Genomic DNA, 25,364 nt, shown 5'->3' on the forward strand with positions numbered 1-25,364 from the left:
GATTTTTGTAGGCAGTGGAATAATCTGCTTATCAAATACCACTTCGAAATACTTTAGCTCTGCCTTGTTCTGAAGTTAGTTAAACATGTAGCAACTTAGTCAGCTCAGTGAGTCACAATTCCAGTAAATGCAAAAGACAGCTCAGTGCATTTAGCACTAATATCCCAATTAACACTTCAGAAACCTGCCTAAGTAACAGAGCCACCCAAAACAATTATATAGACATTTTTAGTAACCAGGGTGTAGTGTTTACTGAATAGGCAAGAATCCTCCTTAATAAAAATCTTCACATGCTGTTGAGACTAGAAGTGTTTGGTTAAATTATGCCTGTAGAAAGGTTTAACTCTTCCAAAGCAGCACAAACATTCCAGAGGGGAGCAATATAATGCAATCTTTCAACGTCTATCAGAGCAAGTTGCTTACACCTTCGCAAGCAGTCAGCATTGGCTTCCTTTGCTCCAGAGGAGGGCAGAGCTGGCAGGTGAATCCTCGAGGCCGAGGGAGGTGCTCATCGTTGTACTCCTGTCTTGGCAGAGAAGCCACAGTGTCCAGCTAGTCCTCCTGGGCTCTGCCAAAGACATTAAAAGCAGTGGGGCCATGCTGTTGTTCTTGCCCTCTGGAGTAAAAGGCAGTAAGTGTTTTTAAAAGGCTGTTGTGGTTATTATGAAGTAATTCTTGGTAATGTCTAATACCTTGGTTTTGTGACCTTATTCCAAGAGAAGGCCAGTTGAAATTTTCATGGTCTTTGCATCTATGAGGATGCTGAGGTTACATGGTAATCTTGGGTTTAAAAAACAACTTACTAATTCTTATCCTTGCTATTAGTAATATCATATAGTTCATCCATCCATCCCACATTTGTCACCACAGTATCTGAATTTTATCGGGACAATTAAAAAAAGTGGTTCTGAGATCCCATGTGAATAACAGGAGCATGAATCATGATCCAAAGCAGTATTTTGCACTTTGTGTATCCTGCTGCAGTCAAGCTGTAAATTCGTTGAGATCAGACCTCAAGTATGTCTGTAGTTGGATGCAAATTTTTAAACTTGTCCCAGAACATAAAGTTCTGGTAGTGCTTACAGAATGCACATCAGCAGAAACACACAAAACATCTCCAAAAGGAGATGGCACAGCCAGGGTGACACTACCAGTTCCTTTCATGTCCTTACTAGAAGTGCAACATTCCATATTCTGATTGTACTCCATTTCTGTCAGAAAGGATCTATTTTTAAAATTAAGTTTTACATACACGAGAGCCAGTGGGGAGAAGGAAACACCCTTCTCTTCCTTCTCTCCCCTCCTTCTATGCCCTGTCATAGAGTTTTTGCTATCTTCTTCACAATGGCTGTCATACCACACAGCACATTCATACAGGAAGGAGGAAAAGGTGGAAGCTTGAGGCTGTAAATCAGCCTTGGATCAAGAGAAGGATGTTAGCTGCACAATATTTCTTCTAAAGTTTGGTGAACCCTGAGTCTGACACCATCTTCCAGCAATTCCCAGCTCAGCATGTCTATCAGTCTTAACATGGAGAAACAAGGTAGTTTAATGGCCTGAGGCAAATGCCAGCCTGTTTGGCCCTTACAAAACATCCAAAATGTTCTGCTGCCTCCAGGTCTATGAAATGATCTGTTTTATTTGGGAGATAGGTAGTAGTAACAGCTTTTCCTTGTTTTCTGAGAAACCAGTCCAGTCTACTTCACATGTAATTTACTGCCCAGCCTGAATTTTTCTGTGTCAAACCAAATTACAAAAAAAATACATGAACACACCCATTTGATAAATTGAATGAAAATTATAAGCAGAAAACACTCTTAGTCTTCCTTGAAATAATTTTTAAGGACAGTGATGCTAGTTGAAAAGGTGACACTATACTATTCACTAGAGCTTGCAGTCTGGGAAGCAGCGATATGTTTAGGCAGCCAGTAAAAGAAACAGAAGAAAGGACTGTGCCACCCAACAAAAAATGAACAGATGAGACTCACAGTTGCTGAATTTTGCAAAAAGCAAAAAACATTAATGTATCAGAAAGGGACTAGACAAACTAAGGAGCTAAAACAAAGTTCTCTAATGCAGTGTTGACTTAAACGTATACAATTTACTGGCTGAAAGCAGGGCAGTCTGTAAGGGAAGACTTGTTTTGTGTCCTGCTTTCCTCCTGCACATCCTTATTATTCATCAACCTTACTAGAAACATGACAGTTTTACTAGATAAACCTTTGGTCTGACCCAGCTCAAGCTCTTCACATCCTTGAATGGTCATGAGTAGTGCAGCTATCCCTGCAGAGGACACACAGTGAGGAGAGGGTGGTGTGCCACAGAGATGCACCTGCTGTCCATGTGAAGAATATAATACCATTAACAACTCTAACATTCTTGTGCCCACTCCCTTTGCTATGTTTTCCCCCCAAATCAGTAGTTTTTAATACATCAGAAAGCTATAGGGTTTTTTTGGTCTGAAGATAGAAGGGCCAGGGTCATCAGTGGGATGGCTGAAGGATTCTGTGAATCCACAGAATGGGTATTATGTAGGAAAAAGAGTTGCTCAATCCAGCTTGATGCCTATTTGGTCCCACAACAAAATATTCCCAGTGGAATTTACAGATAACATTTGCCAGGAGAAAATTGGGGTTTTTTTTGCAATGGGTGCAATTTTACTTTCTCTCTTGGGTGGCTTTAAGAACTCTAGAAGAGGTAAGTGATGCAGGAGAGGCAGTGGGGTAGCACTGTTTGTGAGGGATTGTTTAGATTAGATTGAAACCCATGATGGTGATGACAGGTTGAGTGGGTAAAGATCAGGGGAATGTCAGCAGAGTGGATGTCCTGGTAGGAGTCTGTTACAGACCACCTAGCCAGGATGAATAGGCAGATGATTCATTCTACAGGAGGTTGGGAGAAATCCCACAATGCCACCCTTGCACTCATGGGGCATTTCAACTTGACAGATATCTGCTGGTAGTTTAGAAAATGAGGGGGTCCGTCCTGAATCTCATGACTCAGAAGGATAGTCTCCCCTCTTCATCCTTACTGTTTCTATGTCTCCCAGTAAATAATTCTAAATCACTTCTTATCTCATTTTACTTTGTATATTTCATCCATGTAGTATGTAATGCAGAGAATCTTGTCATTGAACTTTGTTAAGCTATGCTTATGGAAATTTATATTAAAATTGTTTTTTAAATACCTTTGACAGTGATTACTCAAGTTATCTAAACCACTCATTTGTGACAACTGTGTACTTCTTTTTTCATCACCCCCCTAAAAGTACATCTACTTTCTTCTCACTCAGCAGCAAACCTCTTTTTGGAAAAAGGTTACCAGGCACTTTAAATTAAATCAAACCACATTTTGCAGGAAAAACCAAGAAAATAATGGAGAGGGTTGGCTGCATGCATAAGCACACCCGAGCCCACAGCTTCCTGTTCTGGAAGGAACTATTGCAAAGCCTGGCACAGATCCTGCAGCCAGGCGTGATGGGCTGGGACAGGGTAGGGCACTGTGAGGTGGTGCCACAGCCCACCTTCATCTCATGCCTGCACAGGCTGCAGCCCTCAGCACTGCAGCCTGTGTGACACCTGCTCTGCGAGCAGCAACCATCAGGAAACTGCATGGATCCTGGGGGGTCTGTGTTCCTGGGGAGTTCTCTTATTGTTGCAGTGATTTTATAAATGCAATTTTCACAGCCTAAACAACAAGGTGTTTCTTTGGGCAGGTCATGTCCTCTTCTCCACTGCTCATTTCAGTACTATGAGAAGCCTGGAGGACTTTTTTAATGGAAGGCTTTTATTGCTTTGGAGGCAAAAGTATGAAATGGTGGCAGACATTGTAGGGCAATCACTGCAAATTGCATGTAAGCAATTGCTTCTCTATGATGGACAGATGATGGACTGTGCTTCAGAGGTGTGAAGGGCTCACAAAAAGTGGTGAAACATGGTACTTTGAAGGATAATTCTCAGAGGGCTGTGGTTACCCAGGGGATTAGGATGACTGTCCTGCCAGCCAGCCTTGAGGAGTCATGCTCCAAGAGAAGAGGGAGAAGGCCTGTGCAGGCATAGGGAAGAGCAGCACAGACAGGTACCACCCTCCACCTACCTCCCTGGGCTGCATCCACTGGTATGAAATACCTCTGTAAGATCAAGCCTAGGAAATAGTGCAGGAAAAAGTGCTTTTTTTCCACTCCTGCTGTTCTTTTCATTATTCTTTTTGCACTTTCTTTCATTTTTCTCTTATTTTCATTTCTTTTCTTTCCCCTTTTAAATCCTCACAGGGTTTTACAAAGGGTTTTCTTCTGCCAAGTTCATTTTAAAGAGAGGAAAAACTGAAGTGCAGGAGTTTATGAAGGCAGCTCATGATGCCACTTCATGCTGCTTCACCTAGCCTCAGTTCCACATCAGCCAGAAGCAGCAGCTGCTACAGGACAGCAGCAGCTCCCAGAACAGGCAGGGGTGCAGCAAAGAGCTGTCTGTGCACATAAACTGCATTGAGATGGCTTTTGTATCAGAGGAAGTGTAAATGCAGCAATTTGAATGTAATGTGACATTTTGTGATGTCATTGAGAGGATGATGCCCTGGTGATGGGATCTCCCTGCTCTCCAACAGGCCTCCAGAGAGAGTCTGGGCTGCTCCTGTAGGCTGGCTGAGCTGACCCTACTTCTGCAGGGTGCCCAAGCAACCTCCCAAACTGACAGCACAGGTTCATCACTGCACTGCACTTAAGGGAGCAAGACCCATGGTAAACTGAAACACCGGGTGTTTAGCATGTGCACAGTACTAAGCTGCTCTTACATACTGTACCTGAAACAACTAATCCTGGTCTCTCAAATCCACTCTGTGGGTGTTTCACCGGGACATTCAGCCCCAAGGGTGGGTACATGATGAACACATGAGACATGGCCTCACGGGTGCCTCAGCCGCCCCTCTCTGACCTGGAAAGGTCAGAGCAGATGGTTGCAATTCTTCCATTCTTTATAGGTTTACACTGACAAAATCTGTGAATCTCTCTTTCTGCAACAGCATCAGCTGTTACACACAGTTCAAACTCTTCTCTTCTTCCTGTTACTCCTTGAAGCAAGTGAATTTTGCATAACAATGCTGGAAATGCCCAGAGGCAGCCCTTCAGCTGGGGTAGGGATGATTGCTCAGCACTGGCTGCTGTGTTCTGCAAGGCAATGCTGAGCTCATGTGGCACATCTGTTTGCTGTTTCACAAGTCATAAAAATACAACAATAGGGATTCTTTCTCAAAAAAAAAAAAAAGGCCAGGGAATAATTCTTAGAGCACCAAGAGAATACAGTGACTATTAATGCTGCCCTTAGCTAGCTGGAATTGATATTCTGAATGAATTATGAGAGAAGTTGAATACCTATGAATTATCAGAGAAATTGGGTTTCTGACAGCTCTGAACTTTCACCATTGTGCTGGGAGGTGAGATTGGTTCAAGCAGGGGCTGAGATGAAAATGTACCTACTGCTTAATACTTTCAGTTCCTAAGAAAAAAATACTTCTATATTTTGAGATGTTACAACTAATACCAATTATGAAAGGAAGAGGCATTGCTCGTATGTCAGCTTGATTTCATGGCCTTTATGCTGTATTTTTAAGGTAATTCCTAAAGGCCATATTTAATTTAAAATAATGCAAGAAGGCAGTCACATGCTTTGAAAGGAAGACAGCTGATTACAAGCATAGGGCAAGCAATCTGCATTTTGCATTTTAACTATGCTCTTAAGTCATGAACTGCAAACCCATTAAGCTGAAATATAAATGATCCAGTATCTGATCTCAAACCAAAAGAATTTCTGCTTTACAGTCATGGGATAAGACTGATAAATTTATGTTGACAAAGTATTCAGGATTATTCAGTGAATTTTTGGGGGGATTGCAAACTTTGTTTTCACTTGTACAAACTGAGCCTGCACCAACTCATTGAAATGAAACAGACAATTTATATACTAAGATTTACTGAGAGCATACCAAAGGCTCTCAGATTTTCAAATTGTCTTGGAAACCCTCTACAGCATAAGAACTGTGCTCGCATCTGGGGCTCACACTACTTTAAACAGGTAAGTTTCAACAGAGTACTCCAGTGAAATACTGCAAAAGCATTTCTTAATGGTGTTTTTCAAAAGTAAAGTGTCAAGTAGCAGAATTCCCATGCTGAAAGCCTAAACGGACCCTCTTAGTAAGAAAAGTAGTCTATAAAGAAGTTTTCTTTCACTTCTATTTTCTGCTGGTTGTTGAAAATAGAGAACAGCTTTATTTCTTGTGCACAAAATTTTGAGTGAGTTGATAACAGCTTGCACATAATTCTCAACATTTCAGTATACAATTCCTCAGTGTGTAATTAGTGGTCCTCTTATGGCAGTTTTTGTTTTAACAAAATCCACTTCTGGTGAGTTTCACAGATGCTTAGACTGAGGAGCTTTTTATGCCTATACTTTGAAAAATAAGAAAGTGAAGAAACACACATCAAAGGAGATGTGACTCTTGTTAAGCAGAAGAAGCAACCATTTTAGGACAGTATACTTCAACACAAAAAAATAAAGTGGCTACTAAACACTGGCTTTGATTTATGAAGCCAGCAATTTGGTAATAAATATACATCAAAACCTGTAAGAGCTTTGAATCTGAAAAAAGATGCCCTTTTGCAAATTCCTGTGATGGGGGGGTTGCCCAGGTTCCCCAGAGAACAGGGTATGTTGCTGTGTATTTTGCCCTTCATTGCTTATTAGTCAGCTTGTCAGCTTTCTCTTTCTTCTCAAAAGTCAAATACAGAAAGATACAAGGGTTGGTGTAAACACAAGGCCTCTTTATTTTGTTTCAACAGTACATGACTTCCTATTTAGCATGACCAAAACCAAGCAGAACAGTGGAAATCGCATATACCATTTCTCCTAATACATTGTTCTTCCTTGAAACTGCACAAGTACAAAAGGAAGGATAAATTCAACAACATTAACTCCAGTTAGGCATTTTCACATGAACCAGAGCTTATGCACAACAGGTGACAAGCAGACAAATCAGCATCAGAAAAACTTACTTCAGCAAGATGTGAACTCTCCTTTGGGGAAAGAAAATTTGTCTTGAAGCAAGGGATGCAAACATCCTCAGGTAAGGAGCACATGCTAATCCTTTCTAAAAGCTCCATCACAAAAAGTTGTTAGAGTACACAACCCAGCTCCAAAGCCACAAGGCAGATAGGATGCAGTTTAGAGCCTTCAGTTGTCACCAAAACTGGCGCCTTCTCCTGCTGGCTTATCTCCAGTTTTCTGTATCTAAATATGCCTAGGGGCACTTGGCCAAGGAAAACTGCTGATGGCTTAAGTGCAGATCACAGTAAAACAATCGGTGTCAGCTGTTCATAGTTTATGTACACAGTACATAAACTGTAATACACAGTAAAACAATGTGTTTGTCAGCTGTTCATAGTTTATGTCCTAGCCTTGACTGAGTTTAATTGTTACGAGTTGACTCAAGTCATTAAGCCAAATCATTGAGTCTAAGAGCTGTGCAAACATAACATCATCTACCTGGTGGGACAAATATTTTGTGTTGGAGCATTAGGCAGACTGGTGTAAGATTGCCATTTATCCTTATCCTACCCTCAGCTCCACTCCTTTACCATAGTTATTTTCAAACTAAGACTCAGTCTATGAGAAACCACAAACCAATACCAGAATTAAAGCTAATACACACGAGTCATGACAGGGTAAAGAAGTGAGGGTCTAGGCATGAATAAGGCATTCACTTCTGCAGAAGTGACTGCCTCTGCAGAAGCCACAAAGGACCTTTTGGTTGGAGCACGTTGATTCTGGGCATTTTCTAAGAAAGAATTTCCACTGAAGTTTCCAGGAAACGGCCTCCCAAAAACATAGCTCAGCCATTGCACATAAACCAACAGTTCTATTAACTTCAAACAACAGATTGTTGTTAATGCTGCTGATGTCCTTTTGGCTTCCCAAGAATGGTATTTGTTGTTTTTGTTGTTACTCTTTTTCATACCTTGGGGATGTCATTTGCTGGTTTCTCTGCTGAGAGAAGCGTGAGTTGTTGCACATTTAGTGCAAGGGCTTAAAAACCCCACAGATTTAAGCCGAAGTCCTAGTGTCTAGAAGTTCAGTACTAGATATATGATTGTGTGATTTAAAATGTATGCATTGGTCTCAGCAATGAGCTTAATTTCTAAACAATCTGATATTTAAAACAGTTTGCATTCAGTACTTCAGTCACACCAGACTGTTTGCCTGTGCTGGACTGGGTTGTCACTGCATCACCAGGCACATGACAGGGAATGATGTCTGGGGCATGCACAAACAGAAATTCTTCACTGGGACCAGACTAATTCAGCCTCCGTTCTGGCCAGTGCTAAATGTTTCACAGGACAGGTGTAGATAAAACATAATATGCCCTTACATTATGTTTCCTCTGGAGCCATTACTGGTAGTTTTGATTTAAATCTTGGAGCCAAGCTCCAGAAGCTGTGAAGAGTTACATAATTATGCCATGAGCAGGTATCTGGGCCTGTATTATTAAGTACGTAAGGAACTGCTTTGGAAACTTGGTCAGGTTTTGGACCTCCACGACTTTTAGAAGGAATGACATCCATGATCTTACAGATCATTACCTGGGAATGTATCTTTTTCCCTGAGCATTTCACACCTAAAATTTTACTGACATATCATCTTCCTTTTATGAGCTCCTCAGATCGATTTCCTTTCTACTTTGCAGTATTTTGTATTCTGCTACCAGTATTTTCAAATGTCTTCTGAAATTAATTTTTTCCCTGTCCTTGGGGATGGTGCTATGTAGGGCCAGGAGCTGGACACGATGATCCCTGAGGATCCCTTCCAGCCTACCTTATTCTGTGACTCTACAATATCATTTTACAGGTATGTGTAAGATATACCAGGCTGCAAATAAAGCAGCATAGTTTATTAATGAAAATCCAGAACTTTCAAAGATGTCCACCTTATGATTTGTTATGGATTGTTCCTGGAAATGTTTAAAATAATAATTTTAAACAGGTCATCTGAGTAATGACATTAATGTATTTTCCTTTTAAAACTGGGATATCCTTTGAAAGAACCTGGGCTTAAGTATTCTTTTTAAATGAATAATCAAGAATAACTATGTTCTCTTTTCCTCAATTTAACTGTAGCTATTCAACAGTAATACCTTTTGCTAATTTGCATTGCATTATAATAATTATATTTGAAAAAATTCTATTTATCTTCACTTCTTTTAACATTAAATGTTACTATTCAAGTTCATAAAACCATTATAATTCTTTCCATTCATGAGTGTATAATCAGGCACAGAATTTTAGACAGGGTAATTTTAAAGTTCCCTTTTCTAAAAGAAAGCCAACTTACTGAAAATTTCGATACAGTGAAAAAATACACTTTTTTTTCCCCCTACAAAACCTTAGGATTACACAAAAATACAGCATAAATATAAACATTAGGCCAAGGCAACATTTTAAAGTGCAGAACTCCACTTGCCACACATGAATAATGCAAATAATGCTGCATAATGCATAGGCAATTCTTACTAGTATTTCAAAACCTAAAGTGACACAATGAGATCAACATATAACAGTAATTCAAATGCATTCTATTTATAATAAATAAGTGCTCATCTGACCATAGAACACAGTAAGTATATTGTCCCAACAAGCAAGCTTTACACAAATACCCTTTTTTTTCCTTTGTCTGTATGGCGTGCTACCATTGAACATAAAGACATATTAAGAAAGAAAGATCTCATCCACCATCTGGTAAGAAAACTTGTGGGGAGAGACATCTGGAATCTGTTGCATGTACATTTTTCCAGAGGTTTTATCTTTAATCAATCAATTTAAACTGTCATATTTTTCAATTTATACTGACTGAAAATTATTCCTTTATTTTCTTCCACATACTCATATCCTCTTAATGTTCAGTTGTTTCATCTTAAGGTTTGGGGTTTTTTTTGGTTGTTTAGTTTTTTTAAGGGGGTAGTGTTGGGGGAAAGGGAGGAAGGTAGAAGAGGGTTGCTTGAATTTGTATTCAGCTACTGAGTTCTGTGACGGGATGAGGACAGATGGGGAATAGTTCAAGTTCTAGCCTCTATTAGCATTTTGGTTTGAGACAACAGTGCTGTTCTAAATTCCCAATCATTCTCCCTTGTTGGACCTTGGTTCACTTTGCAGGGTGGTTTGCTATACAAGAATTAAGCTGCCTTCCAAATATTCTCCAGTCTCCAAAAGAGACACTAAGAATCTGAACCCATTATTGGCCTGCCTCAAAGTGCATATGCAGTAGGGGCATCTATCCAAGGAAGCAGAATAGATGTAGTCTTGAGATGCACATAGTGTGCATGTGTAAATTTCAGCAGTAACCCCTTTAATCCACTGATTCTCCCCCACCTAAACAAACATCTTGGCAATCTACACACAGGCACAGAGTCTCAAGGACCAAGACTTTACAGTGGGATCCTTAGTGATCCTTAGTGAATAATTTTCCCTAAATTACTTCAGAGAATTCTGATTATTACATTCTTTGTATGATCTAAAACCTTTAAATTTTTGTGCATAAGCCATCTTCCACTGAACAAGCTTTTGGGACTGCCTTAGATGACCCCACTTAGCTTTTCTGGCAGCACATTTTTTCTCCATTCAAATCTATTTAAATGCTGCTGTCAAAAGACCATCAGTTTATTTTTTATGTCAACTCCTCCATTGGCTTCTCAAACATCAAATTCAGACTTCTTTCCTTTACATCTCAGCATTAATGTAATCCATCTTGGGCATTGCAGAGTGCTGCAGGCAGCCCAGGGTACTACCTGCAGGCAGAGCTCCTCCTCCAGCTGAGATTCTTAAAAAGATGATTTTCCATTGCTATGTCTGGGTAATGTCTGGATACTAGACATTAAAAAAAGCTATAATCAAAAGAGGAGTTCCTACTTTGTCCCTGAATTTAACAGGAGTCAAACTGCTCATGACCCAGTAAAAATTCAGATACAAAGCTCACTGGCAGCAGTTATTCAGGAGAGTCCCTTTGTAATTGGGCCAGCAGTGTAGTCCTGAACTTGTTAAAGTTTTAGCAAGTTCTCATATTACAAATAAGCAACCTGTCCACCCCCCAATAGTACTTTAAGAAATGCTGAATCCCTTTCTTAAAAACACCACAAAATAATGGGAAAACAATTAAGTCAGAGACAGTTAAGACTACCACTAAAATAAAAGCATTGATTTAATTCATAGCTCTGGAGACAAAGAAGTAGGGCACTAGCATACATTGTACACAAGCCTGTGTGATCTTTCTTCACCACAGGAAAGCCAAAGCTGAAAACCATGTAATTCCCTAAAAATAGTTTCAAACAGTAACTGGGAGGATTAAAACATGTGTCTCACAGTTCTTTGGTTTTGAAATGTGAAATTTGGTCAATTAAATTCATGTAAAATTCACGAGAATAAATGTCCCTGAATCAGGAAAGCAAGCTAGAAAGCTGAAGGTTGTTATTTGCTGAACAAGTGTGCAACTGTGTTGGTGATTGGGACACATGCAAAACATAATGGTTGAGAAGACACCCTGATGGAATGTGTAAATCTTAATCCTTAGATCTTGACTCCTAAAGCCTTAGGAGTCCTGGGACATAGAGGGTAGGAGGGCTGTGCCTTGGCAGGCAGCAGCACGGTGCAGCAAGCAGGAGGACACCTGAGCCAGCTTCCAGTGAGTGGCAGCATCCAGGTGATGCCTGCAAGGCACCTCCTGGTCATTCCCTGGTGTTGGTACAGCCCCTCAGCTTTGGCAAGAAAACCACATTGAACACTGACTGTACTGCTTAAGTGCCCAAATTAGCTGTTACACTTCCCCTTGACGCTATGCTGTCTCATGTAGGCATAATCATAACAATACATAAGCTCTGAAAATTCTTGTAAAATCAGAACATTATGAGTGGCATTGGCCAAGCACTCTCTCTGAAGTAGACACGTAGTGAAACTTTGGTGCAGTGACCTCCCTTGTTTTGTAAACAGAGGTAAGTCCTATATCCCCAGGCAGTGAGATAAAAGTGCGAAACAAGGCTTAGTGAAATCAAAGAAGTTTGAAGTAGGCCTTAAAACCATATTCAACACGTTTACAGTATCTAAATACAATATTGGTCTCTAATGACCCTGAAATTAAAGCGCACATTCTTTGTGTTGCAAAAATGTAATAAACAAGAAGAAATCCCCTCATCAAACAAATCTAAAAAAATAAATAAAAAAAATTTAAAAACAAAACAAAACAAAAAACCCCAAACAAAAACAAAAAACCCCAAACAAACAAACAAAAAAACAAAACAAAACAAAACAAAAAAAAAACACAAACAAAAACCAAAAAGGGCAGGGAAATATGCCATTTTAGGAAAGGAAGTCACACAGATTTCCAAAACAAAAAGGGCATATTTTTTTACCTGGAATCCTGGAATTATACAGGACTGGAATTATGGCTGCCACATTGAAAAACGCAAAGAGCACAGTAAAGCTGAGCTGCTTTTTTCAGTGATGATTTTCACCTCAAGTCAAAGGTGGTAATGGCCAGAAAGAGACCATTTCTCCTGGAAAATTTTAAATGCATTCACTTCCCTTACAGAAAGGAGAAGGGACATCATCATATCATCCTGTCTGAACAGTCAGGAGCAAATGAGTTTGGGAAGATTCTGCAGGATGCCAAACTAAATGAAGTACGTACTCTAGTCCAGAAAACCCTCTTAATCTGTTTGCCTTTGTGTAGCCTGCAGAGATATCTTAGTGCCTGCTTCTAATTTAAGAGAAGTTTCATTCAGCCATCACTCAGATCAAGGTAATTCAATGGAGTGTCTGACTACAAATGACAATCCTAAACTCTTAAATAAGGACCCTTATTTATTTATAAACACACACTTCTGACTTAACTCTTCTTAAAAAATAATGTTTTAAATTAATTTTTTTAAAGCTCATGGAAAAAACTGAAAACTACATTCTCCAAAAGGACATTGATTTTTCCATACTTGATAATAATATTATGGAAATTGCAGTCTTCCATGATATTCATTACCAGCAGAATCACTTTACAAGCACTGGGTTTTTTTATTTAAATTCCTATAGAAAATGAGCATCTCATTGTACCACATAATGATTCCTATACTATTATTAAATAGAGCAGCAGGTGTTCTCTTTAAATAAGGTATTCATCAAATCCCCAATCAATGCACAAATGCTATTTTTACAAAGAAATTTAAATAGCCATTCCCTCTAGAACTATGAAAAATTTCAGTATAGTAGTTCTTGAAAGGTCTAACAAAATTTTCAATATATGCAAGTTTTTAACATTATCCAAAATTGAGGTGTCATTCCTGATGATCAGGCACTGCACTTAATCAATCTTTTCCAAATCAGATGCAGAATGTAAGCAGAATATTTTGCAAACAGAAAATGGATTTATACAGAGCTTGAAAAAGGAACCACTTGCTTTCCAGCCACATACACTTCCGAAATATTCCGATCATCACCTGAAATAACATGATCAAAACTGAGGTTTGCTCATAAATACAAACACTGATTTAATTAATGACAATTATGCAGTCTACAAAAACAGTTTTGGAACACATTATTTGCAGCAACTATTTCCTAGGACTAAGAAAGTCCATTTGAAGAGAAATAGTCAGGTCTACCACAAAAATTAATAAATATTTTATCAGCCCATGTGTTTAAAAAAAGAATAAACATAGCATTGAGCTGCTGCAATAGTGCAATGGATTTTCTGTATATCCAGTAGATCCAAACCCCCAAAATATTATGTATCTGCACAGAAAATGATTTGTTGCACAGTGTCTGAACTGGCTTTGAACCAGCCACCAAGAAAGCTGGTGAGACAGCTCCTCAGAAAGGCAAAAGTCTCATTACAGCATGACAGAGCTGTGGCCACAGCTGGCACCAGGCACCCCAACACCGCAACACAGCAGCAGCACAGCCCCAGCCCGGACACTGCCCGGACATACTTACAAACCATTATAATTATAAGCCAGTTTGTATTTATTAATGTCAAATATTAATGCTAATCATTTGGGACATGTTACTGTTCATATAATAGTTGAATAAATATATTTAATTACTGCAAACAAATGTACACTTACTTATGTAAAAATAAATTTATTATTAACCCCAATATTAATTGAGATATTTGATATAGGAAATGAGAATTCAACTTGAACTGAAATTCAAAACATACCTAGATACAGGAACTTCTGGAGAGTGTCCTTTAAAAAAATGGAAGAAAAAAAATTCAGAAAGCAGTCAGTATGTGCTGTCCTGATTCATAATCATTTGAAGCTTGAAAGAACTGATAATAACACTTCTCCTAAATATTCTTAGTAATAGTGAAATCAAAACTTAATATATATATACATATTTAATATATATACATAATTTGCTTTTTGAAAACAAGGCAAAATTTAAATTTTTGTAAAGTGCTAAGGACCAATAACTTAGCTTAAAAGGTTTATATTTAAATTTAAAAATAATTCTTTTTACAGAACTGGAATTGTTTCCAGGTAGTCTGACCACATCTATAAACTCAAGTAACTGCTCTTAACTATATTTTTTGGTCAGAGAAGGTTTTTGAATGAGAAGATGTTTCCCTACCATAAAACCAGCACTGCTTTAACTTAACATAAAAACTGTGCTTCTAACTCAAAATAGCCATCTTGAGTGCTGGCTTCATTTTGTAACAGCAATGCAGAAATGGCAACCTAATCTTTCTCTGGGAACAGGCTGACATTTTTCAGTCTGAGCTCTGCTCTAAGTATTGACTAAAAATAAATTGCTTATTCTTCGCTGCCATTTGTCACTGCAAATACATAACTGCAATTGGAACTGCAATCTTGGGCTAATAAAATATGCATTAAAAATATTACATGCATTTTTGCTGATGGCATTATGACACTGTCACTGGGGTCAGCAAGACTCTGATGAACAAAAACCCCATGGAACATGCAGTCTGAAGCACAGACAGCAGAGGTATAGCACACCCAATTCCTGCCACCAGAATCACTCTCAAGAAACCTTTTCTGTCTGTATCGTGGACCTTCCCCACATCACTTCCATTCATGTTTTGATCATCAATCCTGTTCTGATTACCTCAAAATCATCAGCAGAGAACAAGTCAAAAGGGCTGTCTGAAGCCTTTGTGTTGATTAGCAGGGCATCAAATTCTTTTCCCACCTCAAAGTTTCCAATCACACCATCCAGTCCTAAAGCTGAGGAAGAAAAAAAAAAAAAAAAGTCTTCAGGACCAGACTCCTCCCACCATGTAGAAGTACCTGGAACTTACTTGAAATATTCATAAGACAAACAAAAATTTAGATGATTACAAGGAAAAACCCAAAAACAAATTGAATAGTATGTTAGCACTTAAGAAACAATAGATTATATTCCAAAAGCATTCGAACTCCAAATGGGGCAATGAGAAACAGTAAAGCATATAATAACATTCATCTTGCTAAGGCAGTATTAGACTGCATTTTTTAAAAAGTTTAAGCAATTTTGAAAGTTTTTATAGACATATTGCAATAGTAATATGATAATAGAAGAGGTATCCAGTGGTATCTAATTGCAATTAGCAGGAACAAATAATAATATGGTGTGGAGAAATAATTATAGCCAGTCTGAAGGTCTTATACCTACCCGTATGGCCTGCCTTGTGGTCTACTATTTAGCTTTATTTTTTCAAAATTTCATTACAACTACAGGTTCTCAGGTCCACATGCCCTGAAAACCTACAAATTCATCTTCAGGGACTGGGTGCTTGCAAGTGCTTAGAATTCCTAAAGAGAAACTCCTGTGCATCTTTAGAAATAAATTAGGACCCTTTTAATTTCTAGAAAGTACCTGTGAATTAAATCTATTTTTCCAGTACTCTGAAAGAGCATAATACCTGCAAATAATTTATTTGTTTTCAGATTGCACTGATAAAGGAAATTCAGTCTTGAAGTTACTTTAAGAAGTCATTGAAGTTTGTGAGTGGCAGGAATATCGCAATATCTTAAAGACATTTAAACTCCTACAAATTCTGAAATATTTTGATTACCTACTAGTTTCAACAAAAATGATCTCATGTTCCTTCAGGTTTTTGAGCAGAATGCAATTTTTAGATTAAACACAAGAGGGTGATAAGTGTTTAGGAGTCTTAACAAAGCAAACTATTCCAAAAAAAAAAAATCACTCATTTAAATTTCTGCTATTGAAATTTTCCCTTTCAGTATCAGGCTACTGGAAGCTTGTAGAAATAATTTATATTCTACCCTTAAAATTGATTCAGTAAGGATAAAACAGCTTAAAATCAATTTAAAAAATTAACACCTTACTAAGGAAACCTAATATAGAAAAAACACTATAGGAGCTATACTATACTCCTATAGCTATAGGAGTAGCTGGGAAGGGAAGCCACATATGAGTTTGGGATTTTTATAAGTCTTCCTTTCTGTGTCTCAGCTAGTTTATTCTCACACTTTGTGGAACAGTATATATTGCAGGAAAAAGAACACTATTTGTTCCCTGCTCATCTTCTGTCTTCTCTATTTTCCCCATTACACTCTCCAGGAATTCAAACTCAGTTCTGAGAAGACCTGATTGACAACATTTTCACTACATCTTTTAAGCTTCCATTAATAATTCCCAGTGGAGCTTTTTGGCAGCTACAGGCAGGTTACACTGAGAAGATTTGGGACCAGTGCTTTAGAAGGTAGTGAGCTCATTTCTGGTAACTGAAACAATAATAGGTTTTCACTTATATGTGGATTTCCTCTCTGCTAAATCATACCAGTTACACTAAAACTTTTTTTAATTGTATCTATTTTTATGTGCACACTGATTACAGCAAAATTGGTTCTCCAAAACTGGATAACCCATATACTATATGATTGCATTCTGCAAATGCAATTGTGTTTTGAACAACCATGGTGGAAAGCCTGTTTTTCTCCTCTTCCCTGAGTGAGGAGTGATTTGCATAATGTTTTGATTTGCAACAAACTGCCTCACTGACAGCTCAAAAAGCGCAAGCAAAATTAGAAACTCATAACAAATAGAATGCATGATTTTACAGTAATTGCAGTTTTTCTTCTAGGTGATGGTTGCTGAGAAAACAAATTTCCAGCTGGTACAATAAATAGACAAGCACTTACAGCCTTATGACTTAGTCTGAGGATCTTTGCAAAGCAAATGTACAACCCTGAAAAGCCATTAAGATTTTGTTATTAAACTCTCAGCATTAATAGAGTACTCTTCTCTAAAAAGCCTAGTGTGAGTATGAGAAACTGAAGGATTATCTCTGCCTACCAGTTAGATTTCACTCTGGACCAGAAAATCCATGAATCTCCCATGAAGACAGGGAGACATATAATCAAAGAGAGTTGTAGCTCTCTGTGTGCACACGAAAGAATTTTCTTCTTACCTTGGCTTCCTCCCAGAGTGGCTAGCTGAAAAGCTTCTTGAAGGGTTAGTCCTGTTTCATTCACTTTATTGATCTGAAGGCTATTAGATGCCACCATTGTTTTCCTGATAGCATCAAGCATAGAAGCTGAATATCCACCGGCAACATCTAGAAAGGATCAGAGTCTTAGAAACAAGCTTTGGGTATAAATCTCTATGTTAAATTCTATAAGTTTTAATTCAAAGTTCTGAAGCGAATATGTGGTAAACCAAACAAGTTCTACAGCTAAGCACTGTCTCTGAAGGCATAATTCCCAAAAAAGGTGCTCTCGCACACAGTCAGGTGAATAGAACACAACACAAAAACAGAAACCTGAAAAGTTGATGGTCAGGTCCTGTTTAAGCTGACAACAGCAACAAAACTCTTCACTAATTTTTAAAATTTGTTTTGAAAGAGTTTTGGACCAACCCTAGAATTTCAATAGTCTACACTTCCTTACTCAAGTGGAGAAAACAAAGGAGGACCAAAAATTGGAGACATGCTGACTTTTAAATATGAACAGGTGAATGTATCTCCCAATGGTTTCCAGAAAAAAACACTTTCAGAGGAAACTACTAACCTGTGCCAAGACCAAGCTTCACATTGTGTTCAAGAACCTTTTGCACATTTAAGACACCACTGCACATCCTGGATTGGAAGAAGAAACATGTTCTGTGTGCTACATGCAGAAAAAGTTCAGGAGAAGCAGGGCTGCAGAGCTATTTTATGACAAAGACTCTCCTTTAATGCATACAAGATTTGGTTTATTACTAATTCTGTCTGGATACCATGCAGTATCTCATGTCTGTCCAACAGAAAGAAGACTTTATAGTCCATTTCCCCAAAACATTAGCAGACTTCAGGGGGAAAGGGAGATGCCACTGACATCTACCACTGACAGAAGAGTCAAAAGAAACAAACTTTTAGAAAAGAAGTATTTATATAGATATGGATATAGATGCAATAACTAAACTGAAAGACCACAAACTCGTCCAGAGCATGCTATGCAGAAGTGGATGATGAATAATCATGCTCAATCCAATATGTCATTTATGGTGTAATGAGGTATCATATAGCTTCTATATCATAGTTTTGCAATGGTAGCTCCGACTCAGGGTACTACACAAACAACAGCTTTATTTAATTATGCACCATTCCTTTTTTTTTAACTTACGAAAAGTTAGAATTGGGGCAATGTGAAATTGCAGCTCCACGAAGACTAAAAACTTTCAGCTCTTCTTCAGAAAGATGACAGGCATGTGCCATCACAGTCTAAAGAAAAAGAGAATCACAAATTTACTCAATATTTCATTTATTTCTGTGGCTGTGAGGTTTGCTGCGCTGCTTTAAATAGCCAAAAAGGACACGTTACCATTTAGTGAAATTAATGCACTTCTTGAATTAAGCTCTTAAAACCCACAAAAGCTGATTAACTTCAGTGTGCCTGACATATCATTCCTTCAGCTTTTTTGCATTTTTTAAATATAAGAATACAGGATAATTGCTCTTGCAGTGACAGCTGTGACCAAAGACAAAAGCAAGAACTTCCCAGTTGTCCTAGTGCTGTAGCAAGCTCACAATTTATATTTTGTAGCTAACACAGAGATTAAGTGCTGGGGCCAGGAAAACATCAGATAAAATGGAAGATGTATGTACTCTTAGCATGTTTCCTATTAGCTCTCTAAAGGTTTGCACCAGGGAAAGAGAACGAGATTAAATATCCTTTACATAAAATATAATCTAATTTTTTATGCAACTGATAAATTACTTTTACTTTTTAGCCAACATAACTGACTTTAAAAATAAGTTCACAAGAAAAATATAGAAGTATAGGATAGGATAATTTAATAGTGGATAAACCAATTATTCCCATTCAAATCTAATTGGCATTACCTCATATGCCAAATGCCCACTGAAAGAGAGGATCAAGAGCTCTGTTAGATCTTGCAATCTGCACATAAAATTGAGCATGGCACTGAGACTGCTTCCACTGAGCATCACCTAATGGCACTGTACCCCTCTCATCTCTACTCATCAAGCTCACTGTAGCTGAAAACACAAAGAGAATAGCCACATCTTCAGATAAGGACCTACATATGGTAGCTACTGAACCATATCCCTGCCAATCTGTGCTGTTTTTAAAAGGAAAGAAACATTTCAGCAACAGCTCCAAAAAAACACCCGCTTTTAAAACACTTAAAAAAAATTTATTTGGTGTCTTAGTTTGAGTGGATGGGGAGACAATATCTGAGGTTCTGCTGCTATGCTTGTGTTTAATATCATCCTTTCCCAAATATCCAGGAGCCTGACTCCAGAAGGCATCAGTAATCATGATTTTTCATGACCATTTTCACTTGTGTGCATACAAGTCACAGAATTAAGACTTGTGCTTTTGCAGCACAAATATGCTCTTTAGAACACTTGCACACCAAATCAGCATGCAAAGGACCACTTAAGAAAGCAAAGGTTAATTATGTGTACATGCTTCTCTAGTCCATATTGATTTCTCAGCAAAAAGGACAGTAAACAAGTCATTTACTGGGGTAAAATTTCAAACACAGAAATGGGGGCTCAGCAGCTAATTCCTTGGCAGTTTCCAGCTGCCCCTTGTGCATCTGAAAATTCTCTCTCAAATTTTTAAATGAACTTGACTGATGTTTAGGTACGCTGACTGTAGTTGGGTTGTTCATATTCACTTTTGCAGGGGCAGTCCACTATCTAATTAGATGTGCCCTGGGTCTCTAGCCTGTAATTACTGTGGGCAGGTATATTACATTTTTCTCAGCAGCACAAAGCTGTAATGAATTTCAATTCTTCGGGCTAGTGTGCCTGTCAAAGCTCGGTAAAATAAGTTGGTAAAATGAGGTGAGAGTGCTTTTGGATAGTCAGAGCAATAAAGTGCAGCTGTCTGCAAGTGATGTAGATGTTTAGAATTCAACACAGAAGGCTGCTTCTCCATAGGAAGAAAATGAAGCTGGTCCTAACGTAACACCACAGAAGAAACTTTCAGGCAAACTGGAAAAACTGGGTAACATCCTTGGAATATAAGGATAACTAGGTACTGTCCAAGAATTACCAGTTCCTACAACACCAGCTTTATCTAGCCTCCTTCTATTCCTACTGCCATAATTCTCCTTGGAGCCTTTCGAAAATGAATCAGGAAGCATAAAATATGTTTCTTTTTCACTTCCTCTAAAATACTTAGGAACACAGAGGGCTTGTTTAAAGATCCAACACCTCAACATAGAACATAAAACAAATTTACTTTTCCCCAGATGTCACTGACCTTCACAGAACAAAACAAAATTTTCAGGTAAATACAGTGAACCATCATATTCTCTACATGGATTAATTTAAGTCATATTTGGGAATTTTTAATGTGGCTACCTTGCTGGTTAGCAGCTTGTTTTTATCATACAGTTCAGTGTAATTCTGGTAGGCAGGAAACATGTTCTCCACAAGTTTGATTTCTTCCTCAGTCTCACTTATGTGACTCTGGAATAAGAAAATACATAGAGCAAGTCCTTTAAACAGCATTGAACCTGACATTGCAACCTTCTGAGCAATCTACTGGTGCTAAACATATATTCATAAAAAATAGTGCCTGTAAAGGACTAGCTCCATCTAGTCCTTGCATCTCTTTTTTCATCACACCTGAACAAGTTTTCATAGAGCCTAAAGAAGTAGCTCCACTTGTTCCTTAAAGGAACAAAGGGATATGAGATGGTACACATGTCCATTTCAGTAATGTGGTGACACAATGGCTCCACTTCCAATTTTAGGAAGATGTTAAAATAATAGATAAAATAATACACGATGTTATTGTGAAGTGAAAGAGAGAAGACGCCTACAACAGAGTGCATGCTGAGATCAAGGCAGCAGGTATGTATCTCCTCCCAAAGGCATCTTTAGATGGTCAGCACGCTGTCTGTCCACACCACTTAAATGGCACACAGAGCTCTGAGAGCTTACCTGCACATGGAGATCGTGGGTTTGTGCTAAATCCCCAAGGGCATTCAGCAAGTCCTCTGTGCAGGAGGGGCCAAAGCGGGGGGTTATGATAGGCTGTACTCTGGGATACTGAAAATAATAGAAGATGGGGTTTGCATTCTACATATATATTTCAGCAACCATAAGAGTAGCATTTACATGGCAATTACATTTTGTCTTCATTGCTTACTGCTTACTGCATCCTTGCCAACTCAAATTAAGCTGTATAGTCATTTCCTTTTTTTCATTAGACATCTCATTGCAGAAACAGAGAATGAAAGTGGGGGTTTCTCACCATAATTTAATGAACTTTTTATTAAAGAATGAGTTTTTATTTGAACTTGCATCAAGTCCCTGAAATTTCACCAGTCTTCAGCAACACTGGATAGTTTTTCATATTTGCTGACAGTCTAAATGCATGAGAAGTAAGTCAGTTGAATGAGCAGATTTTTTTCAGTCACACTTCCATGATCATTGAAGATAAAATGATGCAAAACTGCAAGCTTCTATAAAACCAAAGCCATTTTCTTGTTCAATCCTCTTTACTCATAACAGCGACAAACCCCTGAACTCCTTATATAAGAATGGTGATATAATCAAATATGCTATACAGTAGGAAACAGGGGAGAAGACACTAAAAGCTACAGAGGTTTACACCTTGCATCTCTAGATTAAAATTTTCCTAAAACAATAGTCAGCAGGATTGCAATTCTGTCACCAGTCAGAGGCCAGAGTTTGGCACAATCCAGTAAGTGATAACTTGGACTGCAGTTCCTTGTATTATCTCCCAGAAAAAAGGAGCCCAGGTCTTTGCAAATTAGCCAACTTACTCTCGTGATACATTCAGTTTAGGCATTAAACTCCAGGCAACTGCTCTTGAATATTTTAAGGTGGGATGTCAAAAGAAGCCACTGAAAACCAAAGGCTGATAAGAAAAGTACTGCTGTGTATAATGCTGGAGTATAAATTTCTATCTTTACCACTGGAGTGTAAGCATGAATGTTATTAGAAACATACTTTAAGACATGCACCGACACAAAACACTAAGTTTATAGTGGATTAGTAACTTTACTAAAAAAATAGTGATTTCTGCTGGTGAGAATTCCTTCAATTAGTCTGTCTACCTCTATACTAGAAGTGCTAAACTGAATTCCACCTTTCTTAACAAGAAAATCATCCTTTCTAGGAAGCCAGGTTTTTTAAACTCAGTAGAGAAACACACAGAACATTGATCTGCTCTGAGAAAACTGATTTTACACTGTTACAAGTACCTTTTTCAACATGACCAGAACATTTTTCAGAGTGATGATATCTGTCTATTACACAGACATATGTATATTTATTGATTTGTCACTAAGACAACAGATTTGGATAGCTGGATTAATTATTTCATGTGTTCACACAGCATCTTCTGAATACAGAAGTGATTTCAATAAAGAACACTACTTACTTTCTTTTCCAGTAGTTCTCTAACAAACCTGAAAAAGGGTAGAAATAAAGTTGCTATAAATCTGTCTTCAATGTTATTAATTATGAAAAATATAAACAATATATACTTGGATACCCTGTTAAACATTTCTGACAGATCAATAGTTTTACAAAATTTTGAGCCAGATTTTCAGATGAAATAAAAAAAGGGAACACAATGAAGTCAGCATAGTTACACCATTTATGCTAGTTTTGAATTTGACTCTGAACATGAAGACTATTGTTTTTTCATTGCAATACTTAGCATTTGACAAGCAGTAATTATTCTGAGTTCTCCCTGAAAACCAAACACATGCTACATTATATGAATGGAAAACATAATTATAACCTACAGCTGCAATACTGAAGAAGGAAAAAACAAACCAAACTTAAATTTGTTTGTCCATGAATTCAAATTGCAGTGTTTAAACCTTTTCAAATCCAAGTTTTAAAAGATGCAGCAATATTTTATATCTTACAGTATGTCCTTGTTTATGTCCTTGTTCACTTAAAGAACCCTTGATTTTTTTTGAAATCTTATATTACTGTTAATGTATAGACTATCTACCTTCCAGAAAATAAAGATTTACTTACTCTGCTAAATATAATGCCACCTTAGACCTCTACAAAAACCCCCAAGAAGTCACTATGGATAATGCAGATGAGCAAATTAAGCTTCCTCCTACTTTGGAAGGAGGAAATTCTTTCAAAGCCCATTTGTTCAGTGTATGTAAGTGACATGTGAAAGACAGTTTGAGATGCTTTCTGGACAGGATCTCTGTGAAATTTTATGTTATAGTTCATAGTAAGAAAACTGTATAACTTTGATCACAAGCCATTGTATCAATTTTTTCAAATGTCTTCAGAGGAAAAAGAAAATTATGCTAGAGGCTACATTCACAGCCCTGAAGGTCACACTAGATCACCAGATGGAAACAAGAAACCTGAGTTTGACTTCTGCAATCACCAAAGGAGTTTGAGCCCACCATTGTCTTACTTTGAGAGCTAAAATGCCAAGTGAATTAGCTACCATCTGCCTGTTTCTCCTCTTACCAATTAACCTGATGACACTTCATCAGAAGCTTTATGATCAGAACTTGATCAATAAAATACACACTTGAGCAGAAGCTTTAACAGAAATATAATGCCCAGTTGACAAGCCAAAATTTCATTGTGGCTGTTTTCATTCTTTCTCACATTCTTTGAACAGTGTGAGCTGTTTCAAAACTGCTGAAATGTGATGAAATATGGTTTGCAAATATAGCCTATAGTTTGTTGGCTTATGTATTTCTCTATGAGGAAAGAAGCTCAGCTTCAAATCACTGTTTTCTATAGCAGAACAGACTTGAACAAGGTTCTCATCTTTACAGCTGACTATAACTAATAATACCATATATGGTAATAGAGAGTTCAATTCCCTCAGTTTTTATTAAATCCTCTTTGACAAAGAATGATAGATTCAAATTCTTGATGAATTTAAATTTAATATATGAAGTACTTGCAATTGTATCTTATTTCCATGCATACAATATAAATATTTCTGAATCTTGACTTTAAGTAACTGAAATGAGTGTAGTCCATTTTCTGACAGATCACATTTCTTAGATTCTTAAAAAACCAACTAACATGTTGCACTCTTAATGAAACAGCTTTTTCGTCTTCCTGCAATTATACTGCTGTGATTTGGGTAAGTACTCCAGATACATGCCAGGAAGCACACAGCCCCATTCCCTAGACAGCTATGGAGTACTTGTGGCAACCTCTCACCAAAAGTTCAGAATAATTTCTTTTTACACAATCAAAAAGGAATTAATTGGAGGCAGAAGATAGATATTTGAAAGAAAGCTATTTAGTTACTTCTGAAGCTTTTAAAACTATCAGAATTGGAAGTTCTGCTTCTTTTAGGCCAATTTGGCAGGACTTGCACCATATTATAGAAGCTGGGGATTTACATAGAGGGAAACAAATGTTAGAAGAGTGAAGGTAACTCACACTACATGTTTTAAACTTTTCTTTAAATATAAACACTATAGAAATACATTACTATTTCTAACTTTTATTGTCACACCTTTAGCATGATTTGTAAAAAAAAGGAAGCAACCTCACACAAGTGCCAAAAGATATATATATTACTCTTAGGGGTTTTCTCTTTCAGCATGACATCTGAAACATTTATATAAGTAAATAGATAGTTCTATGAGAAGAGCTGTAATTTTGCTTAATTGTTTTCTGAGCATGGGTGCAAAAGACAAGAGAAACATGATAGTAAGCTGCAATAATCCAGTCTTGGCCCGCCTCCAGTACAAATATTGCCTTCATTTGATTCTCCTTCATTCTCTCAGCTGCATGTTGGAGTGGTTTGACTGGTGCTGTGATGGACAAGAGATATTTAAAATGCAGTATATGAGAGCTGAGCTCTACAGCTTGAATAAAGTC

The 25,364-nt window shown here is 37.8% G+C and overlaps 1 protein-coding gene across 1 annotated transcript in view; it reads right to left on the reverse strand.

Moving 5' to 3' along the window:
• Positions 1-6,790: 6,790 nt before the first annotated feature.
• GDA (guanine deaminase) overlaps positions 6,791-25,364 on the reverse strand; it is a 30,045-nt gene continuing 11,471 nt past the window's right edge. Inside the window, exons 6-14 of the mRNA XM_054652121.2 lie at positions 22,912-22,939; positions 21,444-21,551; positions 20,859-20,966; positions 18,646-18,743; positions 18,052-18,119; positions 17,454-17,600; positions 15,143-15,261; positions 14,235-14,262; positions 6,791-13,515 (exon numbers count right to left, since the gene is read on the reverse strand). Of these exons, the coding sequence (XP_054508096.2) occupies positions 13,445-13,515; positions 14,235-14,262; positions 15,143-15,261; positions 17,454-17,600; positions 18,052-18,119; positions 18,646-18,743; positions 20,859-20,966; positions 21,444-21,551; positions 22,912-22,939 (775 nt within the window). The 3' untranslated portion in view covers positions 6,791-13,444. The remainder of the gene's footprint in view (positions 13,516-14,234; positions 14,263-15,142; positions 15,262-17,453; positions 17,601-18,051; positions 18,120-18,645; positions 18,744-20,858; positions 20,967-21,443; positions 21,552-22,911; positions 22,940-25,364) is intronic.

The sequence above is a fragment of the Agelaius phoeniceus genome, chromosome Z (genome assembly GCF_051311805.1).
Source record: "Agelaius phoeniceus isolate bAgePho1 chromosome Z, bAgePho1.hap1, whole genome shotgun sequence".
NCBI lineage: Eukaryota > Metazoa > Chordata > Aves > Passeriformes > Icteridae > Agelaius > Agelaius phoeniceus.